Consider the following 19,738-nt stretch of genomic DNA (forward strand, 5'->3'; position numbering starts at 1 on the left):
TGTACGGCGCCCGTCCGTCCAGTATTGGAGTCAGCCACCTCTCTCCTGGAACAGGAAACCAGCACACCATCCCTCTGTTTCCTCTTCCCGGGCTCAGTCTAAACTCTCAAAGCTCCGCCCATTTCCGCTTTCCCCGACATCACTTCCGGTTCCTTCCACAGGACGGGAACTAGCCGCTCTCCTTCCCCCTCCCCCAGTTGGTGGCTCCGCTCGGTGTTCGGGCTAACCATGAGAAGCTCGGCCTGTCCGGGCCCGGTGTACGGGGGGTGAGCGGAGATGGCGGAAGTACATCGGAGCTCGTCCTCCATGGACCGGCCGGGTCGGCGTGTCATGTGAGCCGGAGAATAGAGTGACAGCCCCGGGTTCCTGCTCACAGGTGAGGCGGAGCTGACAATGACTTGATGTACATAGAGGAGGCCGGGGGAGGACAGGGGACATCACACCCCGGGGAGCCCATGTACTCTACACCTCTGGCTGGGTCATTGGGATGGACAGTCTGTTGTACATCACTGGATCCCACAGCTCCCAATTCTCTCCTTTACAGCCACAAGCTGCCATCCTGGCCTCTTGTCTCATCTGCTGTTGCCATGGTGCTGCACATGTATTCAGACCTGACACCAGACGTGATGGCTTGACAGGTCAGTTGAGAGCACAAGCAACTGTGACAGTTTGCATTCCTGGCATGCCTTGAAATAAACTGTTTCCCAAACCCTTAAAATGATTGTAAATGTTCCAATTAAAGCCAATAAACATGTTATACTTATCTGCTGTGTGTAATGGTTTTGCACAAAGCAGCCTTGATCCTCTCCTTCTGGGGTCCCCCACTGGCACTTCTGGCTCCTTTTCCCTGCCGATTGCCCCCATAGCAAGCCCCTCCCGAGCTGGCTGTGTGTGTCCATAGACACACACAACGCAGCTGAGCCCCGCCCCCTGCTCTCTCTTCACTGGCTGTGATTGACAGCAGTAGGAGCCAATGGTTCCCTCTGCGCCAATGAAGAGGGAGAGAGTCTCTGCTCTCATGCACAGCGCTGGATCGGAATCAAGCTCAGGTAAGTATGGGGGGGTTCAAGTTGCATGCAGCTTTTTTACCTTAGTGCAGAGAATGCATTAGGGTTTAAAAAAAAAAAAAAAAAACCCTTAGCCTTTACAACCACTTAATGAATACATAACACATTGCAGACAGGCAGGATTCTTAACCTCCCTGCCGGTATGATTCTTTCCGATTTTTTGTGCTGAAAGCGGTACCATTTGTTTGCATGGAAATATGTAGTTTTTTATTGTAGGCTGTAATTTTTAGGAATAACTCACTGAAATCTGTCTGAACAAGAGTCTATTAAACATTCCGGATATGATAAAATTTGAAACACGAAATCATAAATTATAATTTAATAATTAATCATAAAAAATAATAATATAATAATAAATTTAATTCAATAATATAATCAAACCAAAAACACTGAAATTTGAAATACAGAGGCAAATTCGCACATCGCTGAGCAAAGTCGCAAAATTGTTTTCAGTGTCTGATGACGAATTTCCCCACGAATCATCACTCAATTCTGCAAGTGGTTCTGATTTACTATCGCTGTTCTCTAGCTGTTCTAAAACCGCTTTTGATCTAAAGGGACACTTTTTGGACGCCATGGACTTTTCTCAGTTTCCAGGCAGAAAGAATAGTCAAAATGCAGACAGGGGACAGGACAAAGCAGTAGGGACAAAATATATGTGAAGTGCATTGAAAAAGCAATGACAGCAAAAATGACATTTTTTAAAAATTTCAAATTTCCTGCCGGTTCCGGCGCCCGTACATCCCGACGTCACAGGGACCGGAACACAGAAGCCGGATGTCGGCATCGGCCGGAGGAGATGGCCGGGGACGCTGCAGGGGACACATCGCGGGAGCGAAGGACAAGGTAAGTGCTGCAGGGACTCCCAGAGCAACGCCGCATGGTAAGCCCGAGTGTAGCTCGGGGTTACCGCTTTTGGTACTGAAATTTTACCCCGAGCTACACTCGGGAATACCGCTAAGGAGGTTAATGTAGAGTGCATACCACATCTCTGTATGCATCTGCATTCCCTCACCCGCCTCTCCACGCTGTTCACTGAGCTGTACATGCCAAGTGACTGAACGCCTGCGTAGGTGCAGAGATGACCTCAGCTTAGGCCGACAAATTAATATGGTTTGGAATGAATAACCAGAAGCCGCCGGGATGAAAATGTCAGCGGGGGGATCACAGCACTGCAGAACAGGTGAGTATAGTTCCACTGTACAATGGTGGACCACCCTTTATTCTGAGCCGACACACAACAATGTCCAACACAGGGGTGTTACTTTAATTCTATATCATGTGTCTGTTCACCTGCATGGATCAGCATGATGGCCCATAGATAACCATTGTCCTCTTCATGCTGTGTTCACCATAACACTGCATTACACAGCACAACACACCTCGCCACCCAACATCATAATGAGTGAAGACTTGATGAAGTGTAATTTTATCAAAGGTAAAAAAACGAAACATTGCATATCACAACCCCTTCACAATGCACACTAATAAATGCAGGCTGGGGTGAACCAGCGCATAGTGCATTGGGGTGCCATGAAAGCAGCATTGCATGTCACATATGATACTACAGTTGAGGAAGGTGGAAAAATAGCACTGGACCCATAAAGTTATTTTATTGGTATTGCTTTCTTAACCACTTCCTGTCCGGACACTTACACCCCCTTCCTGACCAGGGCAATTTTCAGCGCTATCACACTTTGAATGACAATTGCGCGGTCATGCAACACTGTACCCAAATGAATTTTTTTACAATTTTTTTGAGACAGATAAAGCTTTATTTTGGTGGTATTTATTCACCGCTGGAATTTTAATTTTTTTTGCTATGTAAATGAAAAAGTCCAAAAATTTTGAAAAAAATTGTTTTTTTTATAACATTTTGCAAATAAATAATATTTCATCATAAATCTTTGCCAAAATGTATTCCGTTATCTTTTTAGTGAAAAAAAAAATCCAAATTAGTTTATAACCAAAAATTTAAATTTTTAAACATTTTTATTTACATTTTTTTTTTTTAATATTATTATTTTTTATTTTACATACTGTCACCCTAGCAGTATAGTGTCACCATGGTGACACTGTACTACTTGTGGGGGGTGTTGAAGATTTTTTTTTTTTTTTTTACACTGATTGCTTTTACACCCATATAGGATGTAAAAGCAATCATTTCTCTTTCTCTCTGTGTGCATTCTTGCACTCATTGAGAAGTACTGAGTGAGCTGTGATTGGTCACAGCTTGTCACATGGTACAAGGCTTTTGTGAATAGGCTTGTACCATGTGACCTCTGTGATCATTCACAGATTTCACACGTAGTAAGCAATGATGTCACATCTTGCTTACTACTTTGCATGTGATCACTGATTGGCCAATCAGTGATCACATGATCGGGACCTCGTACAGAGGTCCCGTCCGACGATCGGTGTTTCACTGTCCGGAGGACACATCGGGCACCGGATCGCGGTGCTGCGCGCTCCCAGGGAGCGCGCACAAGCAGGGTGCGGGGAGGCCGTTTATAAACGGCCACCCAACCCTGCACTGCCACCGTCTGGCCGTTTATATGCAACGGCCGGTCGGGAAGTGGTTAAAGTGATTGCAAAAACATATATATATATATATATATATTACTTAAAATATAAACTGTATTACCTCCTCTGTGCAGTGATATTGCACAGAGCATTCCTATACTTCTGCTGTAACCACTTCCACACTGCTGTACGTACATATACGGCTTGGTATTGAAGTGGTTGTACAGGGGACGTGATTGACACTACAACCATGATCTCGGTATCATTTATTCAAACAGGCAATTCCCTTTTATTAAAAGTAATCCAGCCACTTTGCAGCTGCTGGATTACTTTTACAGGCTACAGAAGGGGGTCCCACCCCCCACCCCGTTCTGCCACTTTTACCAGGTTCTCCCATGGGATTCCGGAGCCCATTGAAGATATGACTGGTAGCATCAGCTTTCCATGCAGACAGTGGGAGGCAATGGTGTTGTTTCTCCCACTGTGTTACGTCAGAAACCAGAAGTGGCCTGGATTTCGTTGCTTCCAGTTTTGGTTCTTTGTTTATTGACCCGTTACCCTCCAGTGCTGTTTGCACCTCCTTTATGTGAGTGCCCACTCATCAATCCATGTGCTGAGGGAGAACTCATTCAGGCGCACTCCTGAGCTGGGCTGTGTGCATCCATAGACAAACACAGCACATCTTGGCCACTCCCCCTGCTCCCTCAAAGGGTTTGGCTGACAGCAGCAGGAGTCAATGGCTCCCGCTGCCCTCAGAGCCATCTGTAAAAAGAGAGGAGAGCAGCGCTGCAGATGGGACAGCACTAGATTGGTGGAGGAGTCAGGTAAGTGTTTGAGGGGGGAACAGGCATTGGAGGATGCATTAAAGCGGAGTTCCAGTCACACTGTGAAAAAATAAGTCAGCAGATGCTGACTTTTAAAAAACAGCCACTCACCTGTCCCACAATCCCGCGGTGTCGTCCCCCTCCCCCGCAGCCCGTTTCACCAGCTGTCTGGTGTTCCAGGCACCGGCATCTTCAGTGTGGGCACCTGGCTGTGACGGCTATGGGGAAAGAGGGTAGGAGGACAACTTCTGCTTCTGATCGCCCTAGGCGATGGCAGCAGAAGTGGGAGCGGGTACCTGTCAATTTCGGGTACCCACTCCCGAAAGGTGCCAATCCTTAATGGGGAGTGGGGGACCAGTCTTTAAAGCACAACTTCCCCTTTTGGGTGGAGCTCCACTTTAAGATACAAAAAAAATGTTTTTATTTAGAACTACTTTAAAGCAGAATGTCTCCCCCATTCCTCTTCTTCGCCACCATTTTGAAAGTTCCAGCACATGTGCAGATGTGTTGCTGGGTTCTGCCAGATCTCAAATCCGTGGCAGAGACCAGCAGCACATATTGGGAGGGAGTATCTGCACATGGACTCAGCCCCGCCACTTCTGGTATATGGACTCTTCTTTGTCAGTGATGTTTTGTGCACATATGCTGTACACTGCCTCCTGGGATAGCTGTGACTTAGCAATTCCCAGAGGTCTTGGAGAACGGTCTAGGCCAAAGAGCAGGAAGTGCTCCGCCATGTAGCACAAAAAACACCCAAAGGTACACATCTAATAATTTTTTCACATTTTTTTTTTAAAGGGAGGACCAAAAAGAAAAAAATGTTAAAAGTTCTGCTTTAACCACTTCCACACTGCTGTACGTACATATACGGCTTGGTATTGAAGTGGTTGTACAGGGGACGTGATTGACACTACAACCATGATCTCGTTATCATTTATTCAAACAGGCAATTCCCTTTTATTAAAAGTAATCCAGCCACTTTGCAGCAGCTGGATTACTTTTACAGGCTACAGCAGGGGGTCCCACCCCCCCCCCCCCTTCTGCCACCGTTACCAGGTTCTCCCATAGGATTCCAGAGCCCATTGAAGATGTGACTGGTAGCATCAGCTTTCCATGCAGACAGTGGGAGGCAATGGTATAGTTTCTCCCACTGTGTTATTTCAGAAACCAGAAGTGGCCTGGATTTCGTTGCTTCCAGTTTTGGTTCTCTGTTTATTGGCCCGTTACCTGCCAGTGAAGCAGCCAATCAGACCAATTTGTGTCTGTCTGCATTGGAGGCCAGAGGAGAGATGTGGGGTCTAATAGACCCCAGATCTCTCCATAAAAAGGACCTGTCATGGCCCATTCTATCACAAAGGAGGATGTTCTTTTCTTCTAATAGTATTACAGTTGCAAGAAAAAGTATGTGAACCCCTTGGGATTACGTGGAGTTTTGCATGAATTGGGCATAAAATGTGCTCTGAACGTCATCTAAGTCACAACAATAGAAGAACACAGTCTGCTGAACATAATACTACACAAACATTAGATGTTGCCATGGTTTAATTGCACATAACATGTAAACATTCACAGTGCAGGGAGGAAAAAGTATGTGAGGCCCTAGCTTAATGACTTCTCCCAGAGCTAATTGGAGCCAGGAGTGAGCCAACCTTGACTCCAATCAGTGTGATGATATTGGATGTGTTGCTGACAGCTGTCCTGCCCTTAAAAAACACACACCTGTTTTGGGTTTACTGGTTTCAAGAAGCACTGTCTGATGTGAACCATGCCTCACAGAAAAGAGCTCTCAGAAGACCTATGATCAAGAATTGTTGACTTGCATGAAGCTGGAAAGGGTTACAAAAGTATCTCCAAAAGCCTTGATGTTCATGTGTCCACGGTAAGACAGACTGTCTACAAATGGAGAAAGTTTAGCACTATTATGTTCAGCAGACTGTGTTTTTCTATTGTTGTGACTTAGATGACGTTCAGAGCACATTTTATGCCCAATTCATGCAAAACTCCACGTAATCCCAAGGGGTTCACATACTTTTTCTTGCAACTGTAAAAGTGATCCCCCCAAAAAAGTAAAGGTACAGGTTAAAAAAAAATATATAAACGCCCCCGTGCTCAAGTGCAAAGCCGAACGCACGTGTTGGTCCGCACACATGTGTAAACAGCAGTCGCAGCACACGTGATGTTTCACCATGAATGTCAGAGTGAAAGCAATAATTCTAGCACCAGACCTCCTGTGTAACTCTAAACTGGTAACCTGTATAGGCTTTTAAATCTTCACCTATGGATAATTTCATTTGTCACCATTACATGGGCATGTGTAATTTTAAAGCATGACATGTCTGGTATCTATTTACTGGTCTAACATCATCTTTTTGTATTTTACCAAAAATTGGGTATTATACTGTGTTTGTGTTCACTAAAATTTACCAACATTGGCATGGTAGGAAAGTGGGTTCAAGTATTGGATTTCCAGCCAGGTGGCTTCTGTGTCCTTAGAGGATTTCCACAGTCTCCTTGGCTTGTAGTGTAATGTAAAAAAAATAAATAGAAATTGAAGTACCACAGCACTGCTCAAAGGTCCAAAAAGAACTCTGTTCCCATAAAAGTCAGGGGGACAATTTTTCAACGCATTCTGGAAATCCAAAAAGCCACTTGCATCAGATCTAGGTTATATCTAGTCTGTTGGCATTGTTTTTGAACTAGCCCTGATTAAAGAAATGTTTTTGGAGCTCTGAAACACATTGACCGCTTTTTTTTATTTGACCCGTTGACTTTTATTGGAATAACGCTGTATCTGGACCTCTTAGCAGTGGTACGATGCTTCAGTTTCCAGTTTTGTTACATCTGCGATTCGGCTCCAACATGGCAGTGGGCTTCCATCTAGTGTCACACTAAATTAAAGAGACCTTCACTCCCCAGAGTCATTGTTCCTTCATGCACACGTCTCCCTGTCGTAAAGCGTCAGTTATTTTTGTTTTTTGGTTTTTTTTTTGTCTTTGTTTACATCTTTTTAACTTTTTAGCCAGCCTGCCCCCACCCCCCATGCTTGTATATGTTGTGTGTGTGCTGAAACTTGTTTGGACAGGCCTTTAATTATGGTACGGTTTCCCTTTTAATTACATTCCCTATTATTGTCACAAGGGTCTAATTTTCCTCCTGTTTCACAATAAGTACTTGTGGTGACGAGTTCTATTTATGGACCACTCAATCTTTATCTGTCTCCAAGAGATGTACATCAGAAACAGAAGTTCTGAATCTGCACAGTGGGGTACCCCATTCCCAAGGTTTTGGGGCCCTCAGGGCATCCTGTACATCATCAGATGATGTGTGCCAGCATTATAGTCCAACAGCCAGTAAGGACATTACAGGTAAACTTTGGGGGGTTACCATACATATTACAATCTGGCCATACAGTTTTTATACATTCATCTTTACATTTACTAAAACAATATGAGGACCTACCTAATCTGTCTATTCGATCTGTTTCCAGTCAGGTAGGTACTCGCACTACAAAGTTGTTAGTAGATCAAAGGAGATTGTACTATCAGATTGTGTGGTCAGCCTTTATCTAACCTTTGACTATGCCCTCCTCCCCAGCAGCTCATTCCTTCACTCCCTGTCATGCTGTTCTGCCTCCAGGAGCAAAGGAACAGCTTTCCAGATACGGAAGACCATATGATTCGCTCCCTGTCTTGTCCCATACAGTGAGCAATGGTGATTGGGCCAGCACTCTCACATGGGGGCAGGTAGAGCATCCTCAGCCTTGTGTTAGTTTTTGTTATCTTGTCTTGGGGCACACTCAGCTTCTCCATTGCTCATTCCTGGAAGTGAGAAGAGGAACATTAACTGAAATCTGTTTATGCTTCTACAGCATGGCTTCACTTTAAAAGAAAAACAAACGAAACCAGCGCTCCAATCTTCATGCAAACCAAGGAATTGTCGAATGCCAACCAAAGAGGTGCTGCCCTTCTGAGATCGGGAGTTCTGACCACTAATGAATAAAAACAAACAAGGGCGCACTCTCATCGTGCATTACCGTGGTATAACACGTAATTTATTAAATAGAAAGGATGTATACTCACAAACCAACGTGATAATGGGCAGTAAAGGTGATCCACAAAAACAGTCACAATGCAACTGTGTCTAATGATGCGGATAAGCTGACGCGTTTCGGGAGTTAAACCCCCTTCCTCAGAGCTCTGATCCGCATCATTAGACAGTTGCATTGTGACTGTTTTTGTGGATCACCTTTACTGCCCATTATCACGTTGGTTTGTGAGTATACATCCTTTCTATTTAATAAATTACGTGTTATACCACGGTAATGCACGATGAGAGTGCACCCTTGTTTGTTTTTATTCATTAATGGCTTCACTTTACCCTTTTAAAGGCTAAGTTCATTTAAAAATAAATAAGTGTACATAAGCAATTTGTTGTTTTTTTTTTGAAAAGGAGCCTGTTAATCATTGCACTTGTGAGCAGTAGATCCAGCTCCTGCAGACTCTTCCTCCAGCATCTGTATGAGCAATCAGTTGGAGAACTGAAGGAATTGTCAATGGACTATGAGAGTGAGAATGGACTGCTTACTGTGCTCGTATTCCATTGAGAATCATAAGTCTGTCAGCGGTAGTAGATGGGAATCAGTGTGGTGATGCTGCAATCGAGAGCCAAATGCACACATTAGCCCCATTGTTAATTGCTGTTTGGCAAAAGTTAAAAAAAAAAATGCCTCCTGAATGCCTGACAGCAGTTACTTAGCGGCACTCTGAAAAGCAATCCACTGCAGATTGCTTTTAATAGTATTGGCTGATGTGAATCTAGCCTTAAATTGTAACTTTCATGAAAATAGAAGGACTACTTTACCCTCAGTCCTCCGCTTTCCAAAAAAAAGCAGTTGAAAAATAGTTTGAACAATGCCATGGCCTCGATGTCATCCAGTTTGCTTTGTGTAATAGTTTTGGAAAGATTAGCCCCGATCCGCCTCTTCTCGGGTCCTTTGCTGGAACTCCTGGCTCCTCCTACCTGCTGAGTGCCCCCATAGAAAGCCAGTTGTTGCTCTGGGGGCACTCATGCATGCTCGCTCCCAAGCCACTTCTGTGTGTCCATAAGACAGACAGAGCTTGGCTTGGCCCTGCCCCTGCTCCCTCCTTACTGGCTTCGATTGACAGATATAGAAGACCATGTGTCACTGCTGTGTCTCTGCCAGTGAGGAGAGAGAGACCTGGGAGAGCCGAGGCTCTTGTGCACATCACTGGATCAAGATTGGGCTCAGGTAAGTATTAAAGGGAGCTGAGGGAGGAGCTGCACACTGAAGGTTTTTGACCTTCATGTATAGGATTCACCTTCAACCTTTTCAACCACTTTATCCTCTTTCTGAACATATTGGATGCCTGGCTGTCATGCTAATCCATTGGCTTCAGCACTTTCAGAGACACTGACATGAAACAATTATGCAGCACTGTTCTGTTTTCACATTCTCATTCAAATCTACGTGCTTGTTCTGAGAAAATATGGAAGCCAGATAAAATCAGACAAGTATTCCTAGGAGATCACCAGCACCTGACCTTTAGTCCAAACATTAAAGGTTTATTTTATTTGTTTGCCCGGTACAGCTGAAACACAAAATGTGAACCTGGAATCGCTTGATACTGAGCCTATATGGGTTCACACTGTGGTGAAAGGGATTGCTATTCTCCCAGAGTGCTGTGCAAACCTGACCATAAACTATTACAGATTCATCCACCAACACAAGATGGATGGAGGAATCCCCTCACTGTGACATCGCATTCTGACAGCTGCACATGGTGCTGCCAGAACACATTCAGTGGCTGCAGTTGCTGTTTGAGATAAATTCAGCATGGCCTTTTTTACTTCTGTCAAGTGGGAACTGCCACCCACTGATCAAAATTTGTCTGTGCCCTGATGAACTTGCCAAATTTCAATTAGTGTATGATTAGAAAGGGGTGCTGCCATCACAGGGTGGTTACTGTGGGGATGTAAATAAGACTCCAAAGTGCCACGTCCTAATCAAAGCAATTTATAATTGGAAATAGAGAACCTTGTGGACTTTATAGGCACTGTAGTAATTCATAAAATGTAACCATTTTTTGAACATGCAGAGAATAGTACATACACATAAAACATTTGTTACAGAATATACTCTAACCCTGCAACATATAATGAATGCAGATTCACATATTAATAGTATCTCCTACATTGAAAAAATATGCTGCAGACGCAGCAATACCTAAGAGGGGATACTCTTGAACTGATAGTATTAATAGCTTAACATGATTTGTGATGATATCACTTCTTCAAGAGCTTTAAGAAGACTTCTATATGGAGAAATATACAAAATCGTATTGATAAGATAACAAAGAACAACTTGCATACAATGCTATATGTACACATATCACACCAGATGGTAATAGAGCAATTGTGATACCTCAACGTATGTATATCTGCATAGAGGCGATGGAAGGAAGTGTCTGATGACACCATGAGGGGCCAATCGATGGGGGGATCCCAGTAACAGCGGTAGGGCAGGTCACCCGCCCTATGACAGTGCCTGGTACATAAAAATTATATGATGATTAATAGTAATATGATAAAAGGCCTCCTGACCAAGTGGTACCAATGTAGATTAAGAGATAGCACTGCAATAATATGTGAATCTGCATTCAATATAAGTTGCAGAGTTAGACTATATTCTGTAACAATTTGTGTTTTATATGTGTATGTACTATTCTGTGCATGTTCAATAAACTGTTACATTTTATGAATCACTGTTTGTAGTGCCTATAAAGTCCGTAAGGTTCTCTATTTCCAATTATCAATTAGTGTATGGTCAGCTTCAGTGATTGCAGGATACTTTGACAGGCAGAGGCTGGGAATAGTTTGTTTATAAGCTCAGAATCGGTGCGAGTTGGCAGGTATTTAGGAGCACCATTCATGTAACTGTCATACACAACAGCTCTGGCCATGAAAAGGTCAGAATGCCTTTCTGGATTCTTAATTGCACCTCATGGCTTTTGGATGCTGCAGTTTTTTTTTTCTGATGTTAACCTTCCTGGCGGTGTTCCCAAGTGTAGCTCGGGGTTAATTATCCCCTCCCTCCTAGATTGTAAGCTCCAAGGAGCAGGGCCCTCCTTTCCCCCTTGTATTGAACTGTATTGTTGCTGTATTGTCTCCCGTTATATTGTAAAGCGCTGAGCAAATTGTTGGCGCTATATAAATCCTGTATAATAATAATAATTATCAGTGCCAAAAGCCGTAACCCTGAGCTACATTTGGGATTACCCTACAGCGTTGCTCTGGGATTCCCTCGATCATTTACCTTGTCCTGCACTCCCACAATGTGTCCCCTGCAGCGTCCCCGGCCATCTCCTCCGGCAATGCCGGCATCCGTCTTCCAGGTTCCGTTCCCTGCAAGCGTCAGGACGTACGGGGGACGGAACCGGCGGGAAATTTAAAAATTTAAAAAAGTGACATTCGCTAATACACTAAAATCACATAGTAAAACATTACTGTTTGAAACCATTTCACATACATTTTGTTCCTACTGCTTTGTCCTGTGCCCTGCCTGCATTTTTACTGTTCTTTCTGCCTGGAAACTGAGAAATGTCCATGGTGTCCAAAAAGCGTCCCTTTATGTCAAAAGCGGTTTTAAACCAGCTAGAGAACAGCGATAGTAAATTAGAACTACTTGCAGAATTGAGTGATGATAATTCGTGGGGAAAGTCGTCATCAGACACGGAAAACGATTTTGCGACTTTGCTCAGTGATGTGCGAACTTGGCGCTCTATTTCAAATTTCAGTGTTTTTGGTTTGATTATATTATTGAATTAAATTTATTATGATATTTTTTATGATTATTATAATTTATCATTTTGTGTTTCAAATGTTATCATACCCGGATGTTTACTAGACTCTTGTTCGGACAGATTTCAGTGAGTTATTCCTAAAAATTACAGGCCTACAATAAAAAGACATATTGCCATGCAAAAAAAGTACCGTTTTCAGCACAGAAATATTGAAATAATCATACCGCTAGGGAGGTTAAATGACACAAATCTAAAAGTAAATCAAGATAAATCCCTGAAGCCATGAAGTCAGATTACTGCTGACACTAAACTTTTGAAGCTCATATTTGCTGAACTTAATAGATGCTCAGTTTCTGCTTCCTTTACCAGTAATCACTTTGCAAAAAAACGCCCACCTGTCCAAAGCCCCCTAATTTTATTTAAGCTAGAACTCCGACCCCCCCCCAATACCTCACCCAGGTGCTTATGTACCTCTCCGTACAGTGGTCTCCTCCAGTGTTTACAATTTTGATCCAGAAATACATTGCACAACAAATTAAAGGAAAACTTTGTAATGAGAGTATAGCATCAAGTCAATTAAACTCCTGGGATATTAATCTGGTCAGTTAAGTAGCAGAGGGGGTTGTTAATCAGTTTCAGCTGCTTTGGTGTTAATGAAATTATCAAGAGATGCACTAGATGGGCAACAGTGAGACGACCCCTTAAACAGGAATAGTTTTACAAGTGGAGGTCACTTACATTTTTTCCCTACTCAACTTTTCTGACTGTTTTTCACTAGTTTTACATTTGGCTAGGGTCCGTGTCACTACTGGTAGCATGAGGCGATACCTGAACCCTACAGAGGTTGCACAGGCAGTCCAACTCCTCCAGGATGGTACATCAATACGTGCCATTGCCAGAAGGTTTACTGTGTCTCCCAGCACAGTCTCAAGAGCATGGAGGAAATTCCAGGAGACTGGCAGTTACTCTAGGAGAGCTGGACAGGACCGTACAAAGGTCCTTCACCCATCAGCAGGACTGGTATCTGCTCCTTTGTGCAAGGAGGAACAGGATGAGCACTGCCAGAGCCCTACAAAATGACTTCCAGCAGGCTAATGGTGTGAATGTCTCTGACCAAACAATCAGAAACAGACTTCAAACAATCAGGGTGGCCTGAGGGCCTTACGTTCTCTAGTGGGCCCTGTGCTCAGGGCCCAGCACCATAGAGATCGATTGGCATTTGCCATTGAACACCAGAATTGGCAGGTCCACCACTGGCGCCCTGTGCTTTTCACAGATGAGAGCAGGTTCACCCTGAGGACATGTGACAGACGTGAAAGGGTCTGGAGAATCTGTGGAGAACATTATGCTGCCTGTAACATCGTTCAGCATGACCGTTTTAGTGGTGGGTCAGTGATGGTCTGGGGAGGCATATCCATGGAGAGACGCACAGACATCTACAAGCTAGACAATGACAATGACACCCTGACAGCCATATGGTATCGGGATGAAATCCTTGGACCCATTTTCAGACCCTAAGCTAGTGCAGTGGGCTATGCCCGGCCTCATATGGCGAGAGTAGGCAGGCAGATTCCTGGAGGATGAAGGATCTGATACCATTGAATGATCCCAGACAACACCCCACCCCCGCTCGCCTGACCTAAATCCAATAGAACACTGGGATGTCACGTTTCAGTCCGTCCGACACTGCCAGGTTGCACCTCAGACTGTCTAGCTTAGTGATGCCCTGGTCCAGATCTGGAAGGGAATACCCCAGAACACCATCCGTCGTCTCATTAGGAGCATGCCCCGACATTGTCAGGCGTGCATACAAGCATGTGGAGGCCATACAAACTACTGAGGACCATTCTGAGTTGCTGCAATGAAATTTCAGCAAAATGGACTAGCCTGCTGCACCGTTTTTTCACTTTGATTTTCAGGGTGTCTTTGAATTCAGTCCTCTGTAGGTTTCATTTCCATCAAACAATGGGGCATCCTTACGTTCCTAACACATTACCCATCCATATCAGTATAGATATCCAGCATGATATTTTTCCCCATTATCTGATTTATTTTTAAAGTGTTCCTTTTTTTGAGCAGAACATTTTCTCGTACTGAATGTGCCTCCTCACTAACTCCTCCATAGATTTAAAGTGGTTGTAAAAGATCAAGGTTTTTTACCTTTATGCATGGAATGTGTGGAACACTTCCCCAATACTTAACTGAGCCCCATCGCGATACAGACATGTTCACGAGAACCTCAGCTGTCCTGGGTCAATGAGATGGAGGGGCGAGGCCAAGCTGTGGATTTTTGTGTGAATGGACACACAGAGCAGCAGCTTGGGAACGTGCCTGCTAAGGTGCCCCCATAGCAAGCTGCTTGCTATGGCGGCACCTCTCAGGAAGGAGAAGTCAGGATCATCGGCGGGGGACCCGAAAAGAGGATTCGGGCTGCATTGTGCAAAACCACTGCGCAAAGCAGGTAACCATAACATGTTTATTTAATAAATAAAAAAAAAAAAAAGTGAACCTTCTTAGTATCACTTTAAATGGGGACATATATGTAGCATCACCATTGTAGGGATAAGGCCAGTTCATATTAATGGGGGGTTACTGCACAGGTGCTGCTAAAGGAAAGAGATTATGCATCTGAGAATGGAAACACCAGAGGAGGTGCTACTGTCAGGGAGAAATAACTAATCATCTAAGGTTAGGAAACTTGAGGTTTTTTTTTTTTTTGGAAAGTGAACTTGTACTTTAAAAGATGAACCCCAGAAAAGGGGCCAAATACACAGTTGACATTTAAATTTGAAGCCAGTCTTTGGTTTTAGATGCTCCTGCTAGACAGTATGACCAGGTTTGTGTCCTTCCTTCTCCGCTGCAGTTGAAACAAACCAGTTAAGAGATAAATATGGGGGCTGCCATTGCTGACTAGTATTTAAGGGCTTGTTCACACCAGCCACTGGTGTATAGTGCTATCTGGCTGAGACCAGATGCAGTGAGCTTGGCGCAGTGCACTATTTCCTTTTTTTTTTTTTTTTTTAAAAAGCATACTTTGTTGTGATGTCTCCATTCCAGCACAGAAAAATAATTCAGAATAATATAACTGCCTGCAGTCACCACAAATAACCTACTGTGTGTGTTGTTTCTATTTCACATAACAGGATCACTTTCAGGTACAGTGGATTTAGTAAAGGCTCCTTTTTATACAGAGTTGGCCCAGTTAGTTTGATTTTTTTAGTATGACACACTTTTATTGCAAACAGAACAAGCTGGATATGAAAGTGCTTGCTGCAGGTATGGTTTATTATATGCAATGGGGAGCAGTGTCAAATTAAAGTTATATTTGACCTTGCCACCCTGGGTGACCCAAATTTGCATGGATTAGGGTTCCGCTTTAGTGAATAATTCAGTGGGATTGTAATAATAGGAAAGATGAATGTGTTTTTAATATTCCAGTTAAAAATATCTCATTTCTGTTGCAGGTTATTGGGCTTGTATGAGATGGAAGCTAATGCAGGAGAGGAGGGCATTCACTTTCAAAGCTATCCTTTTGATTTCCTAGAATTTCTTAACCACCAGCGCTTTGAACCTATGGAACTGTATAACCACCATGAACATGCTAAAGCTGTAGCTGCCCTCCCTTGCACTTCACCTCAGTATGATTACACCCACCAGTCCCAGACTAACAGTATTCAGGTCACTCCTGCTGGCATTTCTAAACCGAAAGAATTCAAAGTAGAACTTCCTTCTTCTGTGTCTCCCATTAAAAAATCAGAACCTGTACAGTTGCAACAATATAACGTCCAACCTTCAATCTCTAACGCACAAACTATCTTTGATGGAACATTTAACTCACAGCAGTGGGGAATTGTTGATCTTTCTAGCCATCAGCATCTTTTCAACAACTTAAAACGCTCCTTACCAGTAACACAGCAGGCGCAAGCTGAAGAGGAAACAAAAGACGATAAAAATTACTTCCGTCGCCTGAAGTATCTAATCGATCGTCGTTTCCCCTGTACTGTTTGCCAGAAGTCTTTTAAGCAGTCATCACATCTAATGCAGCACATGCTGGTTCACACAGGGGAGAGACCCTATGAATGCAATGTTTGTGGGCGTACGTACAATCATATCTCCAGCCTCATAAGACATAGACGCTGCCATAGAGAGGAGACTGGAGCGGATATAAACAGTTCACTGGCAAACACAGATGTTGAGACTGCTGCTGCAGCTGCTGTAGTGGCAGCTGCCACAGCTGCAATGTCCGCTCCTCAGGTGGGGTCTGGGGAAGTTCCTGTAGCAGGGGCAGAGCAAAGTGTAATTTTGCAGCAAGATGGTCCATTTACTTGCAACCTGTGCTGGAAAGTCTTTAAAAAGCAAAGTCATCTTCACCAGCACCAGATTATACATACTGGGGAAAAGCCTTTTAGCTGTAACATATGTGAAAAAAGTTTCAATCGCCGTGAAAGCTTAAAGCGCCACGTGAAGACACACTCCAACTCACTGAAGGTTCAGTGTGAGGTGTGCGGCAAAGCCTTCCGCGACACTACTTATTTATTAAAGCACCAAGCTACCCATACTGGTGAACGACCAGACTACAAGTGTGATGTGTGCGGAAAATCATATGCTGCTCCACAGAGTCTTTTAAGACACAAACATGTGCATGAGGCCAGTCTTTCATTGCCACAGTCATTGGTGCCACAACAACAAGCAATTCATGTGGATGTCAAGGAAGCAGTTGCAGCAGTCCCCTATGAAACTACAACGCTCCTTACCACAGATGTTGCCCAAGCCGACCAAGCAGCTATCAGTGTTATTGAAAGAATTGGATCTGTTTTTGCTCAGCCCTCTCCTCGTAGACAATCATCTATCTCAAGTAATATAAGCAAAAACTTCTGCTGTAATGTATGTGGACGTGGTTTCGGTAGGCGAGAAACCCTAAAGCGTCATGAACGGATCCACACTGGTGAGAAGCCACACCAGTGTTCAGTTTGTGGCAAGAGGTTCAGAGAATCTTTCCATCTTACTAAACATCATGTAGTACACACACGTGAACGGCCCTACAAATGTGAGCTGTGTGGCAAGGTTTTTGGCTATCCCCAGAGCTTGACACGCCACAAGCAGATTCATAGGCTTCAGTTGCCTTGCACAGTACCAACAGGAGCCCTGCCCCCTGATCGACTTAGCTTTGGATGCACAGATTGCGGAGAGAGGTTCCCAGACTCCTTTCACCTAATGAATCATAAAGAACTGCACATGAGTGAAAAGCCCTATGTTTGTGATACGTGTGGAAAATGTTTTGGCTTCATTGAAAACCTGATGTGGCACAAACTTGTCCACCAAACAGCTACAGAACGCCTACTTCCAAGTGTAAGCCAGTGTCAAGAAGAAACTGAAAGCAATCAAGCAAACTGTATGCAAAATAGCCTTACAAATGAAGTAGTCCCAATATCAGTAGCAACAGCTACTTCCAGTGGACAAGTGAATTCTACATCGGACGAGCACCCAATGATACCTAGTGGGGAGAGATTTTCATGCAGTATTTGTGGTCAGAGTTTCAAGCACTTCCTGGGTTTGGTAACCCATAAATATGTGCACTTAGTCAGGCGCACTCTAGCTTGCAATGTCTGTGGGCAAAGCTTTGCAGGAGCATATGACTTACTGCTTCATCGTCGTAGCCACTTGCAAAAGAGACATTTCATATGTTCTTTATGCGGTAAGCGCTTCTGGGAAGCAACGCTACTCATGCGCCATCAACGCTGCCATACAGAGGAGCGACCTTACCGATGCACGATATGTGGACGTGGTTTCTTACATTCATGGTATCTTCGTCAGCACAAAGTTGTGCACACCGGTGAGCGAGCATACAAGTGTGCCTTGTGCAACAAACGTTTTGCCCAGTCCTCCAGTTTAGCAGAACATCAGAGACTACACATTGTGGCACGCCCTCAACGATGCCCAACCTGTGGTAAAACGTTTCGCTACCGCTCCAATCTCTTGGAACACCAGAGAGTGCATCTTGGTGAAAAGGTTTACCGGTGCGATCAGTGTGGTAAGAGCTTCTTCTACATTTCATCCATCTTGCGTCATCAAAGATCTCATGATGCAAAACCAGACCTTCGTTGTTCCTGTTGCCTCAAACTGTTTAAGGATCCAAAGTATTTCAGCAAACATGTACAAGCCCATCAAGGAGAACGTCCCTTTAAATGTGGAACATGTGGTGAGGCTTTCAGCAATACGTATGGACTAAAGAAGCATAGGTATGCACATAAAATGGAAAAACTTAATGCAGTGGCAACACTTGTTGAAGGACAGAAGACTTCTCAACCAACAGGAACTTAAGTACATTTTATAAAACATTTCCTTTTATCTCTAAAATCAATGAAGTTTATGTGTTCTGTAATCAGCCACGTGGTTGGTCCTATCTTGGTTTTAATAAAGAATACTTAAAGAATATTTAACTGTAACACTGGGTATTCAAAGTTTTGAGCACCAATAATGACACAATGTATGTGAAGCCATTCAGATATATATTATCTGTGAATTATTGCAGTGCTTTCCTGTACTCAGTTTAATAATATTTAATTGTTAGTGTTTAAAGTACCTACCGTATATCTTCCACGTGCTTTATTAAATTCCTAATATGAGTTGTTTCTCTCTGCTTGATATGGAGCACAGTGATGACAATGCTGTTGTACAGGTATATCTGTTACAAAGGGATGCACAAAAATATTACTTCATGTAATAATATGAGAAACAAAAAATTTATTTTGACAAATCTAAAGTGCTATAAAAACACATTTTGGTCCATCTTCCCAGAAGGAGTTTGTCCCCCATCTCCTCAGCTTTATTTTTGGCCAACGAAGGCTTCCCCTCACAGTGGTGGCCCATTAGGGAGCCTAGGTGACCAGGAGCATGGGGCAGGCACTTGACCAAGAAAGTTCAAGTCAGTATGTACATACCAGCAGAGGACCTAGGTTTGCAGTTTTTTGGGCGTTCCTGGAATCTGAATTTTGCGTCTGCTTTAACTTGCGGTTTCATAATAGACGCAGTTCAAAAAAAAACCAACACTGCATATTTGCTTCAGTTTTTTGACAACTTAGGGGCTTCTATCATAACCTCATGTAGATACCCTTCTTTTCTGCTATGGCAATGTTTTTGCTCCTGAGTTTCTAGCAATACACCACCAGTTGAGGTCATAGTAAGGGCTGTCACTCTCCCTGTTGCAGAAAAAAAAAAAAAAAAGCAGAGGGAGGCACTGCAGTAGATTGCATAATCTCTCTAGTGGTCAGGGACAAAGCTAGAATCTCCACCCAGTTTGCACCAACCAAACGTTTGCTCATGGGAACTATTAGCAGGGGTTAATGTTCTCTTTGCACAGTGTAAATTAAGTACTCTTGCGAGAACAAAACTGTGTACAAACCACATTCAGGTGCCGAAGAAGCAAGTTTTTTACAGTAGCTTTGGCATGGCTGCGACATGTCCATTTCCCATAGAACTATTGAACATAATTTTTTTTTTTTTT

General features: G+C 43.5%; 1 protein-coding gene across 2 annotated transcripts; it reads left to right on the plus strand.

Annotated features, from left to right (window-relative positions):
- Positions 1–139: 139 nt before the first annotated feature.
- Positions 140–18,860, plus strand: ZNF865 (zinc finger protein 865). Of its 2 annotated transcripts, XM_089656983.1 has the most exons (3): positions 140–376; positions 545–638; positions 15,699–18,860. In XM_089656983.1, the coding sequence occupies exon 3, from the start codon at positions 15,718–15,720 to the stop codon at positions 18,553–18,555; it is 2,838 nt and encodes a 945-aa protein (XP_089513109.1). In that variant the 5' UTR covers positions 140–376; positions 545–638; positions 15,699–15,717; the 3' UTR covers positions 18,556–18,860. The 2 variants fall into 2 exon arrangements, with proteins under 2 accessions (XP_089513109.1, XP_089513108.1); XM_089656982.1 differs by lacking the exon at positions 545–638.
- The last annotated feature ends 878 nt before the right edge of the window (positions 18,861–19,738 follow it).

The sequence above is a fragment of the Staurois parvus genome, unplaced genomic scaffold, assembly GCF_062004578.1.
Source record: "Staurois parvus isolate SC_StPar_1 unplaced genomic scaffold, SC_StPar_1.0 ptg000953l, whole genome shotgun sequence".
Lineage (NCBI taxonomy): Eukaryota > Metazoa > Chordata > Amphibia > Anura > Ranidae > Staurois > Staurois parvus.